The sequence below is a fragment of the Myotis myotis genome, unplaced genomic scaffold, assembly GCF_014108235.1.
Source record: "Myotis myotis isolate mMyoMyo1 unplaced genomic scaffold, mMyoMyo1.p scaffold_m19_p_11, whole genome shotgun sequence".
In the NCBI taxonomy this organism is placed as follows: domain Eukaryota; kingdom Metazoa; phylum Chordata; class Mammalia; order Chiroptera; family Vespertilionidae; genus Myotis; species Myotis myotis.
Genome location: NW_023416315.1, coordinates 50,661,688 through 50,680,675, shown reverse-complemented (window position 1 = coordinate 50,680,675; position 18,988 = coordinate 50,661,688). Strand labels below are relative to the sequence as shown.

The window sequence follows — 18,988 nt, the reverse complement described above, 5'->3', positions numbered from 1 at the left end:
TAATATCCGAGTACCCCTTGTGTTATGTGAGATATTAGTCACTTTATATGAATTATGTTCTTGAATTCCACAATGACTGTATAAGGTAAATGTAATTATCTCATTTTTACATATGTGGATTGAAGTTTAGAGAGATTAAATAACTTGCCCAAAATAGCACAGCTGGTGAGGACATTGTATATGATCTGAAGCCCATACTCTTAACCTAACATGCTTTGTACTCAATCTTGCTTAATTAAACTTCAAGTATTTTAAAAGGTTTAAGCAGGAAAATGCCTTTGTAATTTATACTGAACTTTTATGTAGTTTGTTTTCTCCAGCTTTAAGAACTTGAAAATCCTTTAGCTCTTAGGCAGACATGACACCTGCCTGCCTCCCTGCTGCTTCCATGGGAGCCAAAGGCTTTGAAAGCCCCTGGGCTCCTCCAGCCAGCCCAAAGTGGGTAATGAATGGCTAGAGCCATTTGCTGCTTTCCCAACTCATTATATTATCACTATAATCATATTATCATTACATTTATGACCATTTATTTTTTCTTTGCTATTAAACATACTATTATGATCAATGTCTCTGTATATGTGTTTCTGGTTATTTTCTTATAATTGAATTCTAGGGATAAAATTGCTGGGAAAATCATAAGCACATTTTAAAAATCCTTGTTAGATATTGCCAGAGTGCTTTCTAGGAAAGGTTCAAAAATGTATATTCCTAGTAATAACAGATGAGGGTGAAGAGTTTCTTCTTTTAAAACAACTAACACTAAGAAAGATAATTCATGATGAATCTCTTTAAAATTTTTTTTTATTGATTGGTATTTTTAGGGAGAGGAAAGGAAAGGGAGCAAGAAAAAGAGAAAGAGAAACATGGAGTTGTTGTTCCACTTATTTATGAATTCATTGGTTGATTCTTGTATGTGCCCTCGGGGGATCAAACCAGCAACCTTGGCATATGCTCTAACCAACTGAGCTGCCCGGCCAGGGCTCATCATGAATTTCTTACTGTGAATTAATTTAATTGCCTCTTAATAGTAAACAGAGATAAGTTTCATTCAGGGAAAGATGTCTTTCACTGGCAAGGAAAGGAAGAGAAAGTTAAGATAATTTTGGAGTGGTGTGAAGCAGGAATGAGGACTTAGAAGCTAAAGAACAGTATAAAAAAATGGACACTTCCGGGAGGGAGAATAGTAGTCAATCATAAAGAAGAAAAGACAATATAGTACCTAAGATCATTTTTCAAGTGGTTCTGAACACATGAAATATAACTTACTATCCCACGACATTAGAATTTTTTTGGCAAATGATCATTCTCAAAAATGTAGCTCCCACATACTTTATTATCCTCTAGTCACTGCTGAAGGTGCCTCTATTCTTGTATATAAGCATGATATACACCATACAATATTTTGGGGAGATATATTCAAGAATCTTCTAAAAAACTGAACATATTAATTTTTAATGACTTTCCACAATCACTCGTTATACTGAGTTGACCGGAGCTCTGTAATAAGACCACCTGCCAGTTTAAAAGTGCAGCAGGCATAAAGCAAAATGAAATATGCTCTAGATAATCAAAGAAACAGATCCAAAATTAGCCCAAATTGTTCTCAAATTTGCCAAGAGGAATAGTTAAAGCCAATTGGAATCTAAATGATCTGCTCCTGATACTGGAATGAAATTCCTCCTTAACCCTGTACAAAGGGAATCACAAAGTTTCCATTTTCCACTTTCCTCTTCATTGTATAAAGCATGCTGGAGTAGACTGCTCCTTCAGTCTTATTTACCAGCCTCCTGAAAACATCTCTACTTTTCAAATTAAAAAGATGTCTTTAAATCATCCAATGACAGCCGACAAATAACCATTTCTTCAGCAGGAATGAATGTCACATGATTAAACTCTAAGTAACAAGTTGCCTCTTGCTGTTTTCTAGATGGTATATAAAAGAAAATAATAAACACAATTTAACCTTGTAGCCATTCTCCATTCAATCCCAAACATAAAGAGACATTCTAATCTAGTGTAATCTGCACTGCCCTGAGTGTTACAAGATAACTTTTTCTTTCAGAGTGGCACTAACTGAAAACTACAGCATTTCAAACAAGAAAGTCACCATTTCTCTTAATGGAAGTCAAAACCTTTTTTTTAAAACAGCAGAAACACTTAAATGATGGCTTCCATCCTAAAAGCAGAGCCAGAGTTCTGGATGAAAGAGGTGCCCAAAAGAGTTAATAAAGCAGACTTGAGACTCCTCTCCCTAAAAAGGCCTGCTGGCAAGGTTGGCCCTTGACTGACATCTGAAAGCTTGAATGGGAAATAGCTCCCTATACTGATAAAAAAAACAACACAAAAACACATACATAAAAAATGCTAACAGGGGCTCACTGTGCCTAAATTGTTTGTACAAACAACATGGTTCATGCTAAGAACATGCTTGTTTGCCTATGGGCGTCTGGAATTTTGGCACATGCTATACAGAGGGGGTGCAGGTGGATACATGTGGGTGCCTCCAGTGAGACAACTCCTCACTCTTGTAGTCACAAGTTGATTAATCACAACCTGTGTGGCTGAACCGAGAAAGGACTCTTGGAACTGGAGACTTTCCCTCAGACTTTGCTTGCACCTATGTGTCTGCGTTCCTTGGCTGGTTCTGCTTTGAATCCTTGTGCAGCAAGACCTAAGACTGTCAGGAGGACTCTGCTGAGTCCTTGTGAGCCTTCCTGCTGAATCACCCAACTAGGGGATTATTTTAGGGACACCAAACGAAGAGCTAACAGATTCTTCCTCGATCACATGCCTGAATAAGCTATTTGGTAATGTTCCTGAGACCTGCTCTGTCTGGGCGCTGTTTCTTCACCACCACTACACGTATGCAGAGGAAAGAACCAGCCTCCCAAGGCTCTCTACCAAGTCCTCCCAGAAAGGCAAGGACACACATATGTGTGTGTGTGTGTGTGTGTGTGTGTGTGTGTGTGTGCGCGCGCACGTCGGGGGGAGGAGGAGGGTGGATAGAGGGGGGATGGGAGTAGGAGGGAAACACTGAAGGAAGGCTAAGTGGGTATTGCTGCTGTTACTTAGAACAAAGTCGAAACAGAAAAGGGAAAGCTAAATGCTTATACAGAGAAAAGGAGGTCCCAGAATTTCCTCAGCATGTGAACCACATCCTTGCTTTGCTTTGAGAAAACTACCTCCATTAATCTAGAGGATTATGGCAAAGTGGTTAAAAGAGCCTGTTTGGCTCCCCTTCAACCTTTCTTAGCTGGACAAGCTTGGGCCAGACTCCAACTCCATACTCCCCGTTCTCTGTCAAAAGTAGCTAGACTTCTCACCTTCTAATAAAGTTTGTTGCAAGGATTCCATGAATTTATAAAGAGAAGTACGCACAAAAGTATTTGGCCTATTGTAAGCACCAAAAAGTGGCTGACTTATTATTTTCAAGGTTCTTTGGATAATTTTCTCTTATCGGCTTTTAAAAAGAAAGAAAACCTATATAGAGTTTTGAAAAGTTTTTGAAAAAGTAAAACAAGTTTCTAAGCATCCAAATACATTTTAGCCTAGTTGGAAACCAATAAACTACATTAGGTGTTGTGGGTGAAGAACAGTATTGTGCCCTGAATGGATGGCTCAGTTGGTTGGAGTGTATGGTTGTGGGTTCCATCCTGTGTCAGGAGGCAACTGATCGATGTGTCTCTCTCACATCAATCTCTCTCTCTCACTCCCTCCCTCCTAAAAATCAATGGAAACATGTTCCCCAGTGAGGATTTAATTAAAAAAAGAAAGAAAAGAAAAAATGATAAAGGACAGAAGAAAAAAATAAAAGAATAAAGAATACTGTTGCATGATCAAATTCACTTAACAAATACCAAGGTAAACAGAATTAGATTTTTGGAAGACTTACTTAAAATGATATTGTGCACAGTGAATGTCCAAAAGGGGCATATAGAAGGTCAAATTTCATAACTGATCACAGAACCTTTTTCACACCAAGTATCCGTGGCACCCATGCTTTGCTGCTCTGGTTCTAAAATTAGGATCAGATACTTGATTCATGTAAACATTAAAAGAGAACCTAGCTACTGGGGACATCAGGATGAAAAACTATAGACTTCAGGTTGTAGGAGGTCATGTATTAACAGGGATAAGGAGGAAAACTTTGATGAATTGTTTATATCAAGCTCTACGAGAAAATTATAAAGGAAGGATTATGCCCAGCAGCTATAGTGGGAACTGTAAGGTGGGAGGACTATTTAGTAGGGGGTCCCACGTGCCAGACAAATGAGGGAAGAGTCTCAGAGGCCCTGGAGAACAGGCAGTACTAGGCGGTTGAGGAGAGGCAGGCAGGTGCCGAGGAAGTCACATGTGAGGCACCTGGGAGTTCTTAAAATGTAAAGAGCACAGGTTCTCCTTTTTAAATGCCTTAAGTATGTTAAACAAATTTTAAAAAAAAACAGGCTTTGAAAAATACAGACAATATAAAACAAAGTCAATTTGAAAGGACTGTAATAGAGACAAGCATAAGAGTTAAAGTATATTCAAGAGATGGTTTCGCATAATGTCCCTGCCTGTTCCATCACTCCCTTGGTGAGATGCTAATAAGGTGATCCAACCAGTTTAAGAATAAAAAGTGAAGAACCTGTCACTCTGTCACCAAGGGAAACTGCCTGTCTATAATTACCTTTATAGCTTGGCATATGTTAATACATGTTAATACGTAAGCCTAAAAATGTACTATTCTCCAGGGGTGGTTTTTTTTTTTTTAATTTAAAGAAATTAAAAATATATTTAAAGAATATATTTAAAAATATAAGAAATATATTTTTAAATGAAGCATAGCTCCTTACATGCTATATAGCTTCCTCTGTTTGGCACAGCAATCAAACTTGCTAACATTTTTACAATTTCTAACAGCCCAATTTTCCATTTTCTCTGAGTTAATTACTTGTAGTATATCTAAAAGTAGCTGGTATGTGGCTGAGCAGAACTGGGAAAGAGGCACAGCTAAAAAGTAGAAAATAGTAAGATTCATGAGATTAGGTGGATCAATGCAGGTGTTTTTAACTAGAGATTAAAAACTTATGGGAGATTCTATGAAATTTAAACAGAACTGAACCTGAAGCATTATCAAACTCAAAAGGATATTTTGAGTATGAATATAAATAAAATCCAGATTCATAAATTGTACACTATGGATATAAACTGAGTAAAAATCTTTTTAAAAGCAATGTTGCTGAAAAGTTCTTAAGTAAACAATTTTAGAAAGTAAAACAAAATACTGCCATCATATATTAAAAGTTATTTAGCACTTGTAGAGTGCTTCTTTCTACATGTACAACATTATTTAATCACTATTATAAGTGTATGAGAAAGCCAGGGTTCTGTAACATGATTTAATTTCACTACCTTGGTAAGACTTCCATGTGTGTAAACTGACAACTCCAAAAATAATTTGCATAGTTAGTTCAAGAAACCATAATCACTTCATTTGTAAAAACCTAAAAACTAAAATGCACATTACTAATGGCCAAGATTCCGTATTATTTGACATCTCTTGATGATTATTAAGCTTATCTATACCTCCCATCCCCATCATTTGAGAATCCGTGTTTTCAAACTGTAATTAAAATAAAAGCATTTCCTGCTTAATATCAGTAGTTCACTTATTTAAAAAATAAGACATTCTATTCAAATGTCAAACAAAAAAACAATTTCCCATTATTCTGACTGGGAAAAGGTATATTCAAATTCAGATCCTGAATCTCCTAAAATGTCAGCCATTATGAGATATAAAAGGTGAGCAATTTTCTGTGACTGTAGGTAACATTTATAGCATCTTATACTTACCCAGAGGAGCACGGGTTAAAGAAGTTAGACATACTACACTTACCTATCAAGAACAGTCTTCAAAAATTTGGATATGGCCATGCTTTTGAATCAATATTCATGTTTTCTATAAAATTTTATTTTTAAACTGGGACTCGGTTGCTATTACTGCTTGTCAACAGATTGCATTGGGCCTTTGGACAAGGCTTGCAAATACCTTGCACAAGGTATTTATCATCCTTGGGAATGAGTGTCAGTATCACCATCAGTGGGATAAGTCAGTGTGATAACCAAACTCTCTACATTCCCATTGCCATCTTGTTACTCCCTTCCACCCCCAATCTGGGGTGCAATATTGGGCCAGACCAATGACATGAAAGCTATTTACAGGAAAGGGGATTGAGCCACGACAGAACATTGAAGAACCAAGGTGATCAGGTAGTAGAAAATTAGCCAGGGTATAGGTGGCCTGGGAATATGAGAATATCTTCCTTTGTGCTATAAGGGAGTACTTTGGCATTCCACAAGGCCATGTTCTAGACAGGGGTGAAAATAACCCTAGTCATAAGTCAGGAGTAGGACTCTAGTTCTAAGTTCTGATTTTATCTTCTCTGTTAATCCTGCCAAATCTGGACGAACACAATATGGTACATGACAGTGGTTCGAGAATATGGAAACATAATGTGGGCCTAAGATCTCAGTTATAAAGGCCCCAATCGGCCTTGATCACCAGTCAGACCTAGGAACCCAACTTGTGCACCAGGCTTCTAGTTTTAGGGTAAAATGTTACACAACAATAGATAACTCTACCATTGACCCTTGAACAACGTGGATAGGTCTGAATTGCAGGGGTCCACTTATATGTGGATTTTTTTTTCAATAAACATATTGAGATCTGCAATAATTTGAAAAAAATAGCAAATTATGTAGCCATAAAATACAGAAAATTTAAGAAAAAGTTAGGTATGCCACGAGTGCATAAAATATATGTAGATATCAGTTTATTTTATCATTTATTACCACAAAATATACAAATCTATTATAAAATGTTAAAATTTATCAAAACTGTACATGGAGCTATTTGCAGTCAAAAGGAATGTAAACGATTTTTTTTGGACAGAGGAAAAAAAATGGCAACCAGCAGGAAGGTAGGGAGGGAGAGAGTGTGAGAGCGCAAGGAAGTGATAGAGGAGTGTGTGGACGCGTGTGGTGTGTGTGTATGAGCTAGGGACAGTTAGATTCTGCAGGTCTTCTAAGGGGCTGCTAAACCGGGCAGTCTTAGGCGGTGGAGTCCCGCTCCCTGCACGGACACTCCTGGGCGGCCAGCACAGGCACGGCGACCACTGCCATCTTGGGAAACAGAGCTGCTTGAGACTAGGATCCTGGCCTCAGCGCCACCCAGTCTGATCTCAGACGCATACCAGGACCCTGCAGCCACTGGGGACAGAGACCTGTGACCACAGCTACAGACCTGCTGACACCAAAAGTTCAGAAATCCCAGCGGCAGATCCGTCAGTAATGGAGCCCATCCCCCCTTCCCGAAGGCTTGCGGGCAGCGCCAGAGTAACTAACTGATAGACCCACCCCTTGCCGGGGCCTCAGCGCTCCAGGAACTTTAGCCTGGAAGTGCGCAAGCACCTTGGAACTGATCCCGCATAGGGCCAGCTTCTGAGCCCTGGGCTGGGAGCAAATGCGCGAACCCCAGGAACTGAGCCTACACGCACTGCCGGCTTAGGAGCCCTGGGCTGGGAGCAATCCCGCGAACACCGGGAATTTGTCCCGCATATCACAGGTCCAGGGACCCCGATTCTCTGGGCAGGAGGCAGCACCAAGCACCAGTGACTTGACTGTGTTTCTTATCACCTGCGCCTGAGACCCTGATTCCCTGTGCATTCATACTAAGAGCCAGTGACTCCAATTCCTGGTGCAAGGGCACACAGGGACCCAGATTCTCAAGGCAAGGTCACGCGAATTAACAGAGACTCTGATACTGGATTCTGGGAAACTCTGACTAATGGCACACGCTAGGGGGCTCTGGTTTTCAACACGCTTCAGGGGGTCTCTGTTTCAGCACAGTGCAGGCAGGGTCCTTGATTCTAAGGGTGCGTACGAGGCCACATTGAGCGCTGACAATACTGACTCTGAGCAAGCATGGTTCCCACCAACCCACCACAACCACACATCTTAGCGTCAGAGCTCTTCAGTGACACTAGGGTGGTGGGAGGCTCCCACTGCACAGGGCCCAGGCCCACGCAACTCAACGTTTGAACCATCGGGAGTTAATCAGAATGAAGAGACGAAACAACACCCAGAGGAAAGACAATGAGGAGTCACCAAGAAAGGACATTAATGAAGTTGAAGCATGCAACATGACAGAAAAAGAATTCAGAATAATGGTTGTACAATTCATTCACCAGATGGATGAGAAAATCAACAACCTATGCAAGAATCAGGAAGAACTGAAAAGTGATATAGCTACAATCAAAAACACCATGGAGGAGAGAAACCAAGATGGCGGCATAGGTTAACGCCGGAGATTGCTTCCTCGAACAACCACCTCAGAGATATAACTAAAGGACAGAACAGGCATCATCCAGAGCCACAGGAAGGCTGGCTGAGTGGAAATTCTACAACTAGGAGGAAAGAGAATATCATACACAGACTCAGAGGAGGCGCAGTGCTGAAGTGAAATACTCAAGTGTGGAGTACGCACGAGGAGTGGGCTGGCGGCGGAGGGCGCGGTTGTTGTTTTCAATCGGGAGGGAGTTTCAGACTCTGAGCTCCAGATCCGGGCGAGTCTCTGGGGACCAAACGGGAGAAGCGGGACTGTCTGGCTTCGGACGGAACTCGAAGGCAGCTTTCTCTCCGAGGTTTGCAGCAGTTGCCGGGACTCTGAGAGGCAGAGCCCCTAGGGACGGAACTGAGAGCAGCCATAACTGCTTGCTCCGCCCGCACTGTAGATCCCTGGGGACCCGCCCCGCCCAAGCCCGGCACAGAACCATTTGCCGGATAGCCTCAGGCAAAGGCTAGATTAGCACTGCCCTAGAGATCCAGCACAGAAGCTCTCCCACTGCAGACACAGCTGACTCTCATAGCCAGTTAGCCTGGAGGTCAAATCACCCCTGGTATTACCGACAACAATCAAGGCTTAACTACAAGACTGCGCACAAAGACCACTAGGGGGTGCACCAAGAAAAGATAAAAAAAATGCGGAGACAAAGAAACAGGACGCAAATGTCAGAAATGGAAGATACAGAGCTCAAAACCACACTTTTAAGGTCTCTCAAGAACTGTCTAGAAGCTGCCGATAAACTTAGTAAGGCCCTCGAAAAGACTGGTGAGACCGCCGATAAATGTAGTGAGATCCTCAAGAAATCTAATGAGACCCTCGATGTTGTGATAAAGAACCAACTAGAAATTAAGCATACACTGACTGAAATAAAGAATATTATACAGACACCCAACAGCAGACCAGAGGAGCGCAAGAATCAAGTCAAAGATTCAAAACGCGAAGAAGCAAAAAACACCCAACTGGAAAAGCAAAATGAAAAAAGAATCCGAAAATACGAAGATAGTGTAAGGAGCCTCTGGGACAGCTTCAAGCGTACCAACATCAGAATTATAGGGGTGCCAGAAGATGAGAGAGAGCAAGATATTGAAAACCTATTTGAAGAAATAATGATAGAAAACTTCCCCCACCTGGTGAAAGAAATAGACTTACAGGTCCAAGAAGCTCAGAGAACCCCAAACAAAAGGAATCCAAAGAGGACCACACCAAGACACATCATCATTAAAATGCCAAGAGCAAAAGACAAAGAGAGAATCTTAAAAGCAGCAAGAGAAAGAAAGTCAGTTACCTACAAGGGAATACCCATACGACTGTCAGCTGATTTCTCAACAGAAACTTTGCAGGCCAGAAGGGAATGGCAAGAAATATTCAAAGTGATGAATACCAAGAACCTACAACCAAGATTACTTTATCCAGCAAAGCTATCATTCAGAACGGAAGGTCAGATAAAGAGCTTCACAGATAAGGAAAAGCTAAAGGAGTTCATCACCACCAAACCAGGATTATATGAAATGCTGAAAGGTATCCTTTAAGAAGAGGAAGAAGAAGAAAAAGGTAAAGATACAAATTATGGGAACAACAAATATGCATTTATCAACAAGTGAATCTAAGAATCAAGTGAATAAATAATCTGGTGATCATAATAGAATCAGGGACATAGAAAGGGAATGGACTGACTATTCTTGGGGGGGAAAGGGGTATGGGAGATGCAGAAAGAGACTGGACAAAAATCGTGCACCTATGGAAGAGGACAGTGGGTGGGGAGTGAGGGCGTAGGGTGGGGCGGGAACTGGGAGGAGGGGAGTTATGGGGGGAAAAAAGAGGAACAAATGTAATAATCTGAACAATAAAGATTTAATTAAAAAAAAAACACCATGGAAAGTTTCAACAGCAGACTAGAAGAAGCAGAGGACCGAATTAGTGAATTAGAAGATAAGGCAGAGAAACAAGCTCAATCTGAACAGCAACTGGAGAAAAAAATTAAAGAGCAGGAGGAGAGCCTAAGGGAGCTTCGGGACAACATGAAATGAAGTAACATACGCATAATAGGGCTGCAAGAAGGACAAGAAGAGCAGCAAGGATTAGAAAATATATTTGAAGAAATAATGTCAGAAAACTTCCCAGATATGGGGAAGAAAAGTTACACAAGTACAGAGAGTCCCAGGCAAGATGAACCCCAAAAGACCCACACCAAGACACGTCATAATAACGATGGCAAATGTACAAGACAAAGACAGAATCTTAAAGGCTGCAAGAGAGAAACAGAGAGTTACCTACAAAGGATCCCCCATCAGATTATCAAATGATTTCTCAACAGAAACACATCAGGCCAGAAAAGAATGGACAGAAATTTACAAAGTGATGCAAAGGACTGAATCCAAGAATACTCTATCCAGCAAGGCTATCATTCAAAATTGAAGGGGAAATAAGAAGCTTCACAGACAAAAAAAGGCTAAGGGAGTTTATCACCACCAAGCCAGCAATGCAAGAAATGCTAAAGGGACTGGTGTAAAAAGAAGAACTAAAAAGCCCAGAAAGAAAACAGCCACACAAAAAAAAAATGGAAATGGCTACAAACAAGTACCTTTCAATAATAACTTTAAACGTAAATGGACTAAATGGTCCAATCAAAAGACATCGAGTGGCTGAATGGATAAAAAAACATGACACATATATTTGCTGTCTACAAGAGACCCACCTCATTAGAAGGGACTCACACAGACTGAAAGTGAAGGGATGGAAAAATATCTTTCAGGCAAATGGAAATGAAAAAAAAAGCTGGGTCGCCGAAACCGGTTTGGCTCAGTGGATAGAGCGTCGGTCTGTGGACTGAAAGGTCCCAGGTTCGATTCCGGTCAAGGGCATGTACTTGGGTTGTGGGCACATCCCCAGTAGGAGATGTGCAGGAGGCAGCTGATCGATGTTTCTCTCTCATCGATGTTTCTAACTCTCTATCTCTCTCCCTTCCTCTCTGTAAAAAATCAATAAAATATATTTACAAAAAAAAAAAAGCTGGGGTAGCAATACTTATATCAGACAAAATAGACCTCAAAGTGAAGGCCATAACAAGAGATAAGGAAGGCCACTTTATAATACTAAAGGGATCAATACAACAAGAGGATATAACCCTGATAAATATATATGCACCCAATGCAGGAGCACCCACATACATAAGAAAACTCCTGGAAGATATCAGGGGAGAGATCGACAACAATACAGTCATAGTAGGGGACTTTAATGCACCACTGACACCACTGGATAAATCCGCAAGACAAAAACTCAGCAAAGAAACAGAAATCCTAAATGACTCACTAGATCAGATGGACTTAATTGACATCTTCAGAACACTTCACCCCAAAGCCACAAAATATACGTTCTTCTCAAGTGCTCATGGGACATCTTCAAAAATAGACCACATATTGGGTCACAAACAAAGTCTCCCCAAATTCAAGAAGATTGAAATCATACCAAGCATCTTCTCAGACCACAAGGCCATAATATTAGAAATAAACTACAATAAAAACAACTCAAAATACTCAAACTCTTGGAAGCTGAATAGCACGTTATTAAGTATTGATTGGGTTACCAATGAGATCAAAGAAGAAATTAAAAAAATCCTGGAAACTAATGACAATGAAAACACAACAATCCAAAACCTTTGGGACGCAATGAAAGCAGTCCTAAGAGGGAAGTTTATAGCTCTACAGGCCTACCGCAACAAACAAGAAAAAATGGTAGTAAATCATCTAAATCTACAGCTCAAAGAATTAGAAAGAGAGCAACAAGAAAAGCCCAGAGTGAGCAGAAGGAAGGAGATAATAAAGATTAGAGCAGAAATAAATGACATAGAGACCAAAAAAACAATACAGAAAATCAATGAAACCAAGAGCTGGTTCTTTGAAAGGATAAACAAGATTGACAGACCTCTAGCCAGGCTCACCAAGAAGCAAAGAGAAAGGACCCAAATCAACAAAATCAGAAATGATAGATGCGAAATAACAACAGATTCCACAGAAATACAAATGATTGTTAAAAAATACTTTGGACAACTCTACTCCAACAAACTAGACAATCTGGAGGAAATGGACATATTTCTAAAAAAAATACAACATTCCAAAACTTAATCAGGAAGATTCTAAAAATCTCAATAGGCCAATAACTATGGAAGAAATTGAAGCAGTCATCAAAAAGCTTCCAGCAAACAAAAGCCCAGGACCAGACGGCTTCACGGGGGAGTTTTACCAAACATTCAAGGAAGAACTAAAACCTATCCTCCTCAGACTACTACAAAAAATCCAAGAGGAAGGAACACTTCCAAGCTCATTCTATGAAGCCAGCATCACCCTAATACCAAAACCAGGTAAAGACAACACAATGAAAGAGAATTACAGGCCAATATCCCTCATGAACATAGATGCCAAAATCCTCAACAAAATCTTAGCAAATCGGATCCAGCAGTACATCAGAAAGATCATACACCATGACCAAGTAGGATTTATCCCAGGGATGCAAGGATGGTACAATATCCGCAAATCAATAAACGTGATACATCACATAAACAAATTGAAAGAAAAAAACCACATAGTCATATCAATTGATGCAGAAAAAGCTTTTGACAAAATTCAACACCCATTTTTGATAAAAACTCTCAGCAAGGTGGGAATTGAAGGATCATACCTCAACATAATAAAAGCCATATATGACAAACCCACAGCCAACATCATACTCAATGGACAAAAACTAACACCATTTGCCCTAAGAACAGGAACAAGACAGGGATGCCCACTCTCACCACTCCTGTTCGACATAGTACTGGAAGTATTAGCCATTGCAATTAGACAAGAAGAAGAAATAAAAGGCATCCAAATTGGAAAAGAAGAAGTGAAACTGTCCTTATTTGCAGATGACATGATATTATACTTAAAAGACCCTAAAGACTCCATCAATAAACTATTAGACTTAATAAAAGAATTCGGCAATGTAGCGGGATACAAAATTAACGCCAAGAAATCTATGGCATTTCTATACACCAATAGTGAATGTGCAGAAAGAGAGACTAAAAAAGCAATCCCATTTACCATCGCACCAAAAAAATTAAGCTACCTAGGAATAAACTTAACTAAAGAGGTAAAAGACCTCTTCTCAGAAAACTACAGGACGTTGAAAAAAGAGATAGAGGAAGACATAAAGAGATGGAAGAACATACCATGTTCTTGGATTGGTAGAATCAACATCATTAAAATGTCCATACTGCCCAAAGCAATCTATAAATTCAACGCACTTCCCATTAAAATACCAATGGCATATTTCACAGACCTAGAATGTACTCTCCAAAAATTCATCTGGAATAAAAAACGACCCCAAATAGCTGCAGCGTTCCTGAGAAAGAACAAAGTAGGTGGGATCTCAATACCAGATATTAAGCTGTATTACAAAGCCACTGTTCTCAAAACTGCCTGGTACTGGCACAAGAACAGACATATAGATCAATGGAATAGAACAGAGAGCCCAGAAATCAGCCCCAACCAATACGCTCAATTAATATTTGACAAAAGGAGGCAAGAACATACAATGGAGTCAAGATAGTCTCTTCAATAAATGGTGTTGGGAAAATTGGACAGATACATGCAAGAAAATGAAACTAGACCACCAACTTACACCATACACAAAAATAAACTCAAAATGGATAAAGGACTTAAATATACAACGGGAAACCATACAAATACTAGAAGAATCCAAAGGCAACAAAATCTCAGACATATGCCGAAGCAATTTCTTCACCGATACAGCTCCTAGGGCATTGGAAACTAAAGAGAAAATAAACAAGTGGGTCTACATCAAAATAAAAAGCTTCTGCACAGCAAAAGAAACCATCAACAAAACAACAAGAAAACCCACTGCGCGGGAAAACATAATTGCCAATGTCATATCTGATAAGGGCCTAATCTCCAAAATTTATAGGGAACTCATACAACTTAACAAAAGGAAGATAAACAATCCAATCAAAAAATGGGCAAAGGATCTAAGTAGACACCTTTCAAAAGAGGACATTCAGAAAGCCAAGAGACATATGAAAACATGCTCAAAGTCACTAATCATCCGAGAGATGCAAATCAAAACAACGAGGTACCATCTCACACCTGTCAGACTGGCTATCATCAACAAATCCACAAACGACAAGTGCTGGAGAGGATGTGGAGAAAAAGGAACACTTGTGCACTGCTGGTGGGAATGCAGACTGGTGCAGCCACTATGGAAGACAGTATGGAGTTTCCTCAAAAAACTACAAATGGAACTCCCATTTGACCCTGTGATCCCACTTCTAGGAATATATCCTAGGAAACCAGAAACACCAATCAGAAAGGATATATGCTCCCCTATGCTCATAGCAGCACAATTCACCATAGCTAAGATCTGGAAACAGCCTAAGTGCCCATCTGTAGATGAATGGATTAGAAAACTGTGGTACATCTACACGATGGAATACTATGCTGCTGTAAAAAAGAAGGAACTCTTACCATTTGCAACAGCATGTATGGAACTGGAGAGCATTATGCTAAGTGAAATAAGCCAGTCAATGAAAGAAAAATACCACATGATCTCACTCATTCATGGACAATAGAGACCATTATAAACTTATGAACAAAAATAGATACAGAGGCAGAGCTGCCTCGAACAGACTGTCAAACTACAGCAGGAAGGCCGGGGAGGGTGGGAGGGCAGGAGGGGGGTGGGTAAGAGATCAACCAAAGGACTTGTATGCATGCATATAAGCATTACCAATTGACATAAGACACAGAGGGGTAAGGGAGGCCAGGGGATTGTCAAGGGCGGGGGGGAAAAAAAGGAGACATATGTAATACTCTTTGTAATACTTTAAGCAATTAAAAAAAATAAAATAAAAGTAAAAATAAATATTTATACAATACTTCTGTTTTAATTTTTAAATTTAAATTAATTAAAATTTAAAATTCAGTTCCTCAAAAAAAAAGGAATGTAAACAAACATAAAGATGTAGTATTAAATCACAACTGCATAATATTAACTATTGCACAGAATGTAATACTATAATAATCTCCTAGCTACCAACTGATTCATCAATTATACTAGGCTTCCATAAGGCAATCGTATTGCTGCTTCTTTGTTATCAATGTGTGAATTATCATACCTGTCAATAAATATAAATTTCTTTTTCACATTATCTTTCCCTTTTTGATGTCTAGTGTAATACATATAATATCTACAGTGTTGTGTATCATATAAGACAATATTGATGTAGGTACTGACAGACAGATGAGATGGTTCATCTTGCAAACAGAAGATCTAGACTTATAGTATCAATAATACAGTAATGCAAATGTATTTTCTCTTCCTTATGTTTTAATTAATATTTTCTTTTCTCTAGATTACTTTATTGTAATAATACAGTCTATAATGATACAACATACAAAATATGAGTTAATGACTATGTTATTGGTAAGGTTTCAGGTCAACAGTAGGCTATTAGCAGTTAAGTTTTGGGGCAGTCAGAAGTGATAAGACAGATTTTTTGACTGTGCAGTGTCAGTGCCATGACCCCTGCACTGTTCGAGGGTCCCCTATACCACAGACTGCAAGATCTAAGGTATAAAATATTCTGTTTAAAAGCTGACAAATCAGCCCTACCTAGTGTGCCTCAATGGGTAGAGCATCGGAGTGTGGATCAAAGGGTCCCTGGTTCGATTCCTGTCAAGGGCATGTATCTCAGTTGCAGGTTCCTTCCTGGCTCTGGTCCTGGAACCTGAATGAGGCAACCAATGGATGTATTTCTGACACATTGATATTTCTCTCTGTCTTGCCCTCTCTCTTCTACTCTCTCTAAAAATCAATGGAAAAATATCCTCAGATGAGAATTTAAAAAATAAATCAAATACTTTATATTTTAGTATTCTCAGAAATTAAGCAGGCAAACACATTTAACATTTTGTATAGTCATATAAACCTAAGGTTGTTTTTTTTTTTTTTTCTGTAAGTCAAGGACATATCTACTGAGGGAAAATGTTGTATGAATAAATGTTGACTACAAAATCAACTTTATAATTTTATGGTTTTAACAAACCTTTAGCATTTTCAAATTCTTTTTTATTTTACTTTATCAGAGCCCCAGTTTCAGCTTCATTGAAACCCAGACCAGATGGGAGAAAGAAAAGTGCCTTTGAAAGTGAAGATAACCTCCTTTAATTTGTAACACAGCAGCTTAAAGATGGTTTAAATCGGAGATAATGGCTTATACGAATTGTGTGTAATGCTGCATTAACTTGTTGTCATTATCATTATTAAAACCGTAGCTAAACATTCGCCCTGACCTATATGGGGCACATCAGCTCTATCAAAGACATCATCAGTGCCTTCCCAGGAGAGATCCAAAAAGTTCAAAGCAGTTGTTCTCATCAATACATGAAAACTTGATTGTACTACATCATCTCGTAACTATGCAATGTAGTAATTAGAAGATGCAGCTAACCTTACTTTCCAAATTAAACCTCAACAGATAAAAATTAACATTGAGGTTAAAAAAATAAAGCAAAAAATATAAGAGAAATTTATCAAAAGGTATTAGCTCAAAATTTTATTTTATCCCTGACCCCATTTTACTGTATTGGGAAATGGAAAAGCTGGTTCCCCCTTATTTTTTGTTATTTCCTCATCCAGGATGGAATGATGAAATCAGCACTTCCAGTGTAGGCAGCCAGCAGCATTTAAGAGAGGAGGAGAAAAGTCACATCTGGCTAGATCTTCCACTTGTTTCTGAGTGCTTGTTTCTGCCTCTCCCGCTGTTTCTTCCCCTCCCAAAGATACGATGAATAACTATGAATTTATAAAACTCTGCATTGTAAGCAAGGCTGAGAGGGCTTTCCATCTCAATGAGGTTGAGGTATGGAGTTAATGAGAAGTGAGGCTGTGGGGAATGAATAGCAACATGCCAATGTTAAAGTAATTGAGCATGAATATCAAACACTGACTTGGGAACAGTCTTCCTTTGCTGATGGGAAAGTCTGATCAGCTGGTGGGCAGATAGGATGTGCATTGAGCTACGTTCACTGCCAGTCCTGGGATTTCTATCAGAACAGCCTATTGTACTTTATAAACCTGGTACCTTTGCTTCCTCCCCCTGAATCATATTTTCCTTCTTTTTCTTCTCTTTCCTTCTACCCTCCCTCCCACCTTCTTCCCATCCTTCCTTTTTTTCTCCCTCCCTTCCTTCCATCAAAAGGCCTCCTTTTTCTTCTTTTTTATTTTATCTCACCCATCCCCAAGCCTTATAAAGAATTTAAAGTTTTAATATTTCAGTAACTGCTGTTTCTTTTAAAAATATGTGTAATTTTCTAATTAGTTCAGAATAACATAGATGACGGTATTGTGGCTAGAATTGCTAACACTATAATTTTTATTTTTAAAACTCTGCATTGTCCTCTAAAGCCAGTGAAAGCTTGAACAATTGATCGCTATAATACTATGTGCCTTCCATCATTCTCAATTAGATCATTTGCATGTTCTTCTTTGCCAGCAAAGATCACTAGAAGACTTTCACAATAGCAGTAACAATATGAAAACTTTAAGCTGTATGTTATTGTTAATTTCAAGTTGTAATGAATAATTTTCTTTAGAATAGGCTAAAAATAGTTTCAAAAAACTAAAATATTTTCAATAAACTAAATATAATAAACAGGTTTATTCAGAACAGGATGATAATATTTTTAAAAAACTAAATATTGAAGGAAAAAACTGTGGCTCTATAATTATGCATTTTTATAAAAACTCATTTACAAAGATATTTTTATTAGTTTACAAGGTAAAAAAATGAATACAAATGTAAATCAATTGGGAATTGGTTAAGTAAAATATAGTTTGTTCATTATTAAATGAAATAAGAAGTGATTTATGAAAAATGGATAGCAACTAATGAGGATATAGGCAATAACAGTATATTATTAAATTAGCCCATAAACTATAAATGTTTTTTAAAAATATGTGCTTAAAATACTAAGCATTAATGCTTATCAGGTGGTGACTGAATTTCTAAACTTGTATTTCTATTTGCCATTCTCTAAATTTCCATTTGAATGTATATCATAACTTATATAAATTAAAAAAAAACAACAATTAGTTTCTTAATCCCTACACATACACAAAGGAAACCAGGAAAAACATAGGAAAAGCAATAATATGAGAAATATTTTAAATACAGAATTATGTCTTACCTTAACAGTGTAGTATTCTCTAACTTCAGGCCTAATAGAATCAAAGTCTCCACTGATGAATTCAGGCAAAAAGCTGAAAGAAAGAGTTCTGAGTCAACTAATTAAGACTACTTACTTGTTAATCTTTAAAACTATGATTATAAGGACCAAAAGGAAAAAGGGGTCTATTTTTACAGTGAATGGGATGTCAAAGATGTCAAATTTTACTCTTGGTTACAATATAGTATGACTGGGGTACTCCACATAACCAAGTAATTAATCAACTTAAACACCCTATCAGTCAGTATTTATCATGCTTCAATAAATAAAGATTAAAGAAGATTATTACTTTAAAAAATTTCCAGGTCAACAACCCTAAAACAAA

The 18,988-nt window shown here is 38.5% G+C and overlaps 1 protein-coding gene across 7 annotated transcripts in view; it reads right to left on the bottom strand.

The window, feature by feature from the left end:
* The window catches only part of TPK1 (thiamin pyrophosphokinase 1), a 292,735-nt gene that overhangs the window by 152,456 nt on the left and 121,291 nt on the right, over positions 1-18,988 (bottom strand). For all 7 annotated transcript variants that reach the window (XM_036328434.1, XM_036328436.1, XM_036328440.1 and 4 more), the window contains one exon: positions 18,625-18,697. In XM_036328434.1, the coding sequence (XP_036184327.1) occupies positions 18,625-18,697 (73 nt within the window). The remainder of the gene's footprint in view (positions 1-18,624; positions 18,698-18,988) is intronic.